Raw genomic sequence first — 8,351 nt, 5'->3', positions numbered from 1 at the left:
AAAGGGCAGCTCACCTTGGTTTCATAAGAGCCTTGAAAATTCTCTTTTTCTTACATGCATTTTGGCAACATCAGATATACCTGGATTAATCACCTTAGAAACGAATTTCTTCTTCAAGTCTCTTTGTCTTCTGGTTTACACACTTCATTCAGAAATATTTCATCATTTACAGCTCAAGATCATTCCTCAATTTAAGGGTTAAACTCCAATCTTTTCATGTTATTCCAAGTTCTCTTTAAACTTTTCCATTGGGCTGTGACTTGATCCGGTTGCAGGTAGTTGAATCCTTATTTCACGTTGCCAGTTTAATCTCGGTGGTTTACAAAGTTTCTGTACCTTTGCCCCTAGGTCATCTTATATTCTGGGTATCAGTCAGTATTGTAACTTGTATTGTATGTATCTTTATGTGTACAGTACCTGCAGTTCATTTACTTATGATAATTTGGGATGTGTCATTTCTTAAAATATACATCTACACTTATTATACTTTTTGTTACAGTATTTTGCAGGTCTAGTTGGGATGGTATCTATAATTTTATCCTTACTTATAGTAAATATTTACTTTTATGTTTAGACAGAATTTTCATTTCAATAACCCATTTTCAACGTCATGGCAAAATTGTTTAAAAGATGACAAATTTAACTTTGCTTTTAGATCGTTTGCAGTAATCGAAATTTGGCTTTATTGGTGCCACATGTATTGTACTTGGGTTGTTTGAGCCGTGATATTTTGGAGGGGAATTTGTAGAACTGGGTCCCTGACAAACCTAAGTCATAGTAGAAATTAAAGTTCGCTGGGTGGGAGTAGTTTATGTAATGTAGAATTGTTGGGAATTAAACGAGGCTGTATGACCAGCATTTTCAAAGTTGTGTCCAAAGCTTTGAGGTTTAGGTAAGCTCAGTTTTTAGAATTCAAGTTGTTAAGGATCTTTTATTCTTCAGTAGATTGAGTAGTGAAGTTCTGACTGCTAAAGGATGATGGAGTCGAGGGCTTTTTGTAAGTTCAATATTTGTCATTAAAGTATTGAACTGCAGTTTAGATCATATAACTGCTAAGTTGGCTCTTTTGTTTGCTGCTGGTGCAGAAAATTCGAGGGCAAATGCAGGCTCTGTTTTAATATTGGTGAGTAAGTCCATGCAGATCTGATGTGCCATTTGGAGGTTGTCGGAATGTGATTTTTCTTATGCATAACATTGATTATTGGACAAGGGTTACATAACAGCACAAAATGTTGCATGCAGTATCTCCCATTAAATAACTAAAACAAGAAAATACATTTATGTAGTACATTTGTACATGCAGAAAAAGACGTTTGCAACACTTCATCTGGCCTTTTTTGGACTTGTCATTGTCAATAATGTTAAAGTTCTTCAAAGGTGCAGAAAAATTGGAGACGGGAACAACTTACTCAACTGGCAGAGAAGTGCTGCTGAAAACTAACAAACAAGAAGAACAGAGGCCACCAGCTGTGTAACAGAAAGTTACCTCATGAAGCCTTGGGTCCCATTAGCTGCGCTTCGAAAATTTTTTAAAAATATAACCAATGGGAGCCCTCACCAGCTTGCATGAGGAGTACCTTGAGTTCCCACCCCAGGCAGGCCCACATCAACTGGAAGTGCATGAGAAGCATGGCAAATGACGACACGACACATTCACCACGAACAGAAAACGAACACAAGAGGGTTAATAGAGATAAAAAGGTATTTGTTTAATGTGCTTTCTTTGTTAACCTGTGGTTGAGGCTGAATAGGTTTGCTGAACTTGCGACTCCTCAGACAAGCCCTTCTGATGACCTGTTTTGGGATAGAATGGGGGAGTGGGTGTTTGCTCATGGTGATAGGCTGGACAAGAGGGAAGGGTGTGTACGATTCAAAGACGGCCTTGTAGGTGAACAGTTGTTGAAAGGTTGCTTTGCACGTAGTAATGATACATGAAGTAACTAAGGAGACATTATTCGGTGGATGTAGGAAGACCTTTGTTTCTTTTTCCTGCAGGTATTTGTCTTCATAGTGATTGATTGCTATAATGGATTAGGGTTTCCCAATTTATTGCCGAGGCAAACTCCATTTAATGACAAATATGCTTATAGGTGTTGCTGTGTGTGATATATTTTTAAAGGGTCTATGCTATTAGTGTAATTATGAAAGGAAGGTTTTAGATTTTTTGTCATCCATGTCGTACGTCATTAGAAATTTAGGATTGCCATAGAATTATGCAGTCTCTGAAATAATGTGATGATGATTTAAGGGCGAATTAAATTAGAGTTATGAAGAATCTTTTCATAGATTGAAGTTTCTTTAAAGCTGGTAACCATCGTAGAATTAATACATTTTGTGTATGTGTAATAATATTGATTTATAAATAATAATTTTAATTATTAATATAAATATATATATATATATAAATAGCTATGATATATATATTCCGGTATAATATATACGTATGTATAATGAATGTAAAATATACAGATATACATATGTATATAATGTATATATAATATATATATATATAATATATATATATATATATATATATATATATATTTTATATATATATAACATACATCCATACATACATCCATCCATCTATATACATATACATGCATATATATATATATATATATATATATATATATATATATATATATATATAACTACTGTGTATAGTATATTATAGTTAATCGAATTATAGCCATTAAGCCTCGGTGTCATAATGAAAAGCTCCATATGAATTACATCTTTTGATTATTTTATATCTAAAAAAAGTTTGAATATATATATATATATATATATATATATATATATATATGTGTGTGTGTGTGTGTATGTAATATATATATATATATGATATATGAGATATATGTATATATAAATGTAAAGTCCATAATGACCATCGAATGTGTCGATTCTTTGCACTTTGAAGCCCATGCACCATCGAAGGAAAGGTGATTTTCTTTTTAATTGCCATCTGTATCACGGCTTTTGATAACGTATCTAAAAGCTGTGAAAAAACTATGTTAGGTCGTTTCGGCTGTTACAAATACAAGCGTGACACATATTTTATACATACTTTTTCCCTTCATAGAGAACGGGGTTCAGAAAGTTTTGCCATTCCCATCTCCACCATGGCTGTTACCCACTGTAGTCAATTTAATAATGCCCATTTAAATAGTAGAGAAATGTGATATTCAACAGATTGTGTGTATAGCGTTCCATTTTGCTTAGAAATAAATTCTGGTATGTTCGGCTGGGGAGATGAATGTCTCAACACTGGACCACAAATTTTAGATACTAGCTAACCAACCCAGCACTGCCCGGGGTAACTCTGAATGGCAAACAATAAATTCCCTCTCTCTCTCTCTCTTCTCCATAACACCCCTCTACTCTCCCTCTCTCTTTCTTTCTGTCACACCCTCCCCGACCCCCTTTGGTGCCATTGATGTCTTACCCCCACAGTATTTGATAGTAAGTCATATTTAGTGTGTATACCAAAAATCAAAAGTCATTATTTACTACGAATACCGAAAATTAGCTATGATAAATTCGTAACATTATTAAGTCTATGGGCTGAATCGACGCCGTTTCGGGGAAGGCGCCTCGCCCCCCTCCGGCGCCTTTGGTACCTTTTATTGCTTGAAACCCCATTATAAACCATCTTAGGGGTCCCCATTATAACCCTGCCAAGTTTCATGCCCATCGGACCAGCCGTTTGGCAGTGATTGAATGACAGACGGACGGACAGACATAACGCCCATTGTAGTAGGATGTGTATAGTGTATGTGTATGGTGTATGTACTTAATATATATATATATATATATATATATATATATTATATATATATGTATATATATATGTAGATATATATATGTATTAATATAGATATACACACCCACACCTATATATATATATATATATATATCATATATATATATATATATATATATATAGATATATAATGTGTAAGTGTTTGTTTATGTATATACGTGTGTTGGTGTGGTGTATGTAATTAGCAATTGAATCGGGGTGTTTCAGCCCCCTGGTAGTTTGAAATCGTACCCAAGATGCTGTAAGCTACACCCCAAATTTTTACCAGGCACGCCACTGCAGAAAACGCTTAGTTCTTCATACTTGAAAATTGAGTTTTATGCATGTGCCTATCCACCGTTGACTGTAAACATATGTTGGTAGAAAAGCTTTCTCGCACGTGATATTTTTGGTGATTTCTGTGCTTTAAAAATAAGCTTGCTGTCTTGACAGTGCTGATATTGTTTTGTACTTGTAGTTTCTAATTCCCTATTCTAATTAACATTCCTATGTATCTCGTGAAAAAAGATTTACACACACACACGCACACCACACACACACACACACACACACACACACACATACATATATATATATATATATATATATATATATATATATATATATATATATATGTGTGTGTGTGTGTGTGTGTGTGTGTGTGTGTGTGTGTGTGTGAGAGAGAGAGCAGAATTGAATGAATTTTGAATATATAAATGATTAAAACAAATGAGATGCAGAGAACATTGTGTCTCTGAGAAAGAAATATGGACGAATATCGAGCAATGTAAATTTTTTGCATAAGTTTTGTGTGATTTTTTTGTTAAATCTCAAATTCATAGTATTCTGCAATGGTGATTGAAAGATAATGTGTACGTTGTAGTTAATCGATTTTTAGCTATAAAGCCTCGTCATCATAATGAAAAGCTCCGTATGAATTACGTGCATCTTCTATATTTAAAGAAAAGCTTGTATAAACACGTTTCGCAGTTATTTGGTACTTCTGTTTGTTAGTTATTGAATGAATTACTTTATCAATATTATTGAGTCCCATGGTATCTCATATTACATGAAATCCACATGACTTCCCAATTTTTATATCTGATTTCTTCCAGTGTCGTCAAAGCAAGATCATTTGAGCCCCCAATAACATCCTATATCTTAATCCTCTCTGCTTCAAAGATTGTCACATTAAATGCCACAATATGTCCCCCAAACCTTCTTTTCAAAACGGCTGTGAGTAGACAGTTTATAATACTATGTCGTACCTCTGTAAGTATACACCTCCAGAAACTTGCCTTTGCACTGCGACTACCCAAGCCACCAGTAACTTACTGAGTAAGGAGTGCCATCCTCATAGAGTGTCATACTACTTATCTTCCTTCGGTGACTTGTCTAACCCACAAATAACTTCTTGCGCCGCATGAGCTATCATACTTTGTAAATACCTTGCAAGTTCACCTCACCATAAGATGTCATCACATGCAAAGACCTTCCTCAAGTTACCCTCAAGTAACTTGACATAGTACGGTAACTAGCCTACCCACAAGTAAAATTCTGTGAAAGAAGTGCCCTTCCAATAAAATGTCATACCAGTAGCTTGCTTAGCACTATGACTACCCTGCTCACAAATACCTTATTGTGCCAGAAGTGCCCTCCCCATGAGATGCCATACTTTAATAACTTGCCTTAGCACTTTGCTACGTTACCCTTTCCCTTAAGATGCCATCTTATGCAAGTACCCTTCTGAAGTAACTGGCATAGCACTCTGACTGGCTTACCCACAAGTAGTAACTCGTTTTGCAAGAACAACCCCCCCCCCAACATCTACTTATAGTTCCCTGTCCCTGAGTGCATTATTCCTTCCCCCAGTGACATACCATGATGAAAACGAAGACATAGAGCAGCAGGATGACGATCACAGGGATGAGAGCGTCGACGACGATCATGACGATGCGAGAGGTGAAGTCCCCTCCCCTCATGTCGCATTCCATGGTGCCCGAGTTGAAGCCGTAACTTCCTAGGTACTGGAGACAGAAGCGTCAGATTATTATATTATTTTTTTGGTGTTTGTTTTCTTCTGGGTTTATAAAGTCCTTAGACGAATATATATATATTATATATATGTATATATATATATATTAGATATAATATAATATATCTTATCTATATATATATATATATATTATATATATTATTTTTTTGGTGTTTGTTTTTTCTTGGGTTTATAAAGTCCTTAGACGAATAATATATATATATATATATATAATATATATATATATATATATATATATATATATATATATATATATATATATATATATATATATATCTGTGTAGCAAGAAGGAGCATGTAGTACTTGAGAATATCCTTAAATCCACGGTAGAAAGGTAAGTGAAAGAGGGGGTTGGAAAGAGTACTTTCGTAGTATATTCTGCATTTTCAAGTTCACCTGAAAATGTAGAATATACTACGAAAGTACTTGTTCCAAGTCCTTGATTCACTTACCTTTCTACCGTGGATTTTAAGGATGTATATATATATAATATATATATATATATATATATATATATATATATATATATATATATATATATTATATATATATATATATAATAATATATATATATCGAGCTACAATATCCTTTAATATCTAATTCGCTCTACCTCGGAATTGATATATTTTCATATATAATATAGCTATATATATATATCTATATATACTATACTATTATATATATATACACACACACACACACACATATTTTGTATATAATTCAGTGGCATCTTCTGATAGGACACTACTCACCCCAAGGGCTGTTGGGAGCCTCAACACAAAAGAATACAGCCAGATGAACGTGATGTATCCTCCGATTACTGAAGGTTTGTTGAGGAAAGTGTACATCTTGGGCACAGATACTGCCAATGCCCTGGAAAAGAAGACGAAATTTCAGTGGGTTGTAAGTTTGTTTCCCGAGGTCACCTTCAAATTTACTTCTTGAAACTGACCCTCTTCATGCCATATGTCTTAAAACTTCTTCGGGTATTTCCACCGAATTTCTTTTGCCTCCTGTCAGCATTTGATTGTTACCTTGTCAAGGAGATTGTTTTCGGTCCAGTTGGTTTGTCTTCTGTCTGTCTATTTGCAACAATAGCTAATGATCAGGACTGGGTGAAACTTAGTAGATTTATTTACTGAGTAACCATTGCCACATATTTATCTCTGACTTTGATCGATGAAGTCATGATTTTTCACCATAGAAACTACGCCAAATCTCTTTTGGTATCTAACAAAAGTTTTTCAATAGCAGGGAGTCACTCGTATTAATATTTCAACCAAATATCACCAGAATCCATATATAAGTTCTCGTTTATATGGACGTGACAGGAAATGTATGTTCATGGGTATTGGTGTTGGCAGAGGCATGGGTTCTTTGGGGCACCTCCCCTTCTGGTAATCAGTTTGTGCTGCCTTAGTGGAATATAGATTTTGCAACCATATTTTAGTAATAATGGTAATCATCAGCATTAGGGATTCACTGGTATAATTTTGCCAAAATGATTTGAAGGCCCTAGAAAATTTTTATCCATATCCTGTGTTGCATTTTGGGCATCATGGGTTGAATTTTGTTGCAAGATTTGGTACTCTCTCTCTCTCTCTCTCTCTCTCTCTCTCTCTCTCTCTCTCTCGCTCCTCTCTCTCTCTCTCTCTCTCTCTCTCTCTCTCTCTCTCTCTCTGTGACCTACCTGGTGAGGGCGATGGCCAAGATGGTCTGCAGCTCGACCTGCGTGAGAGTGTAGCGAGTGACGGTGAAGAAGACGCAGTCGTTGTCGGTGAGGAGGGACTCCCTCGTCCTCTGGAGGTGCATGTACTGCAGCCCCGACATCGGCAGGATGAGGGCGCAGAAGAGCAGCTCCACCACCGCCAGGTTCACGACGAAGGCCGTGGCCGTCGTCCTCAGCTTCTTGCTCATGGGCAGGGCGATGATGGTCAGCAGGTTGCCTGGAGAGAGAGAGAGAGATATTAACACGAGAACAGCAGCAGCATCCTGAGAGTATGTGTCCGGTTATTATTGTTGGAATGTTCTTAATTACCTAAATGTCAAATTTATGCTGACATTTTTTGTTTCCAGGAGGAAATAATGAAAGGCATGATGACGTAATGCTTTTTGTGTCTTTAAAATATGCTGTTCTTCAGGGTCGAGTACAGACTTTGTACTGTAGCCTGAAAGACTGTAAATGAAATACACGAAAGCCCAAGGTCCTGATACCATTTTATTATTTCTCTCATATGTATATTATATATATGGATATACATATATGTGTATATATGTATGCGTATATATTGCATGTGTGTATGCATATATGATTCAGAGAACTACTCAGATCCCCACCGCAAGTGCCCAGAATGGCGATGACGAAGGCGCAGACGGCGGTGACGATCAGCATATCCGACGGGTACTGGGGCATGGTGCTGTTGCCGCTGATGATGGCCGGGAAGGCGGTCGTGGAGGCGAGGAGGAGGGAGGTCGTGTTGTAACCGTC

At 36.2% G+C, this 8,351-nt stretch overlaps 1 protein-coding gene across 1 annotated transcript in view; it reads right to left on the bottom strand.

Annotated features, from left to right (window-relative positions):
• LOC135200091 (G-protein coupled receptor moody-like) overlaps nucleotides 1-8,351 on the bottom strand; it is a 285,873-nt gene continuing 277,522 nt past the window's right edge. Inside the window, exons 4-8 of the mRNA XM_064228408.1 lie at nucleotides 8,201-8,351; nucleotides 7,554-7,809; nucleotides 6,616-6,736; nucleotides 5,686-5,832; nucleotides 1-1,794 (exon numbers count right to left, since the gene is read on the bottom strand). The exon at nucleotides 8,201-8,351 is cut by the window's right edge and continues 234 nt beyond it. Coding sequence (XP_064084478.1) covers nucleotides 1,654-1,794; nucleotides 5,686-5,832; nucleotides 6,616-6,736; nucleotides 7,554-7,809; nucleotides 8,201-8,351 — 816 coding nt within the window. The 3' untranslated portion in view covers nucleotides 1-1,653. The remainder of the gene's footprint in view (nucleotides 1,795-5,685; nucleotides 5,833-6,615; nucleotides 6,737-7,553; nucleotides 7,810-8,200) is intronic.

Source organism: Macrobrachium nipponense, chromosome 26 (assembly GCF_015104395.2).
Source record: "Macrobrachium nipponense isolate FS-2020 chromosome 26, ASM1510439v2, whole genome shotgun sequence".
Classification (NCBI taxonomy): Eukaryota; Metazoa; Arthropoda; class Malacostraca; order Decapoda; family Palaemonidae; genus Macrobrachium; species Macrobrachium nipponense.
Note: the sequence above shows the minus strand (reverse complement) of the source record. Positions and strands in the feature narration are given on the sequence as shown.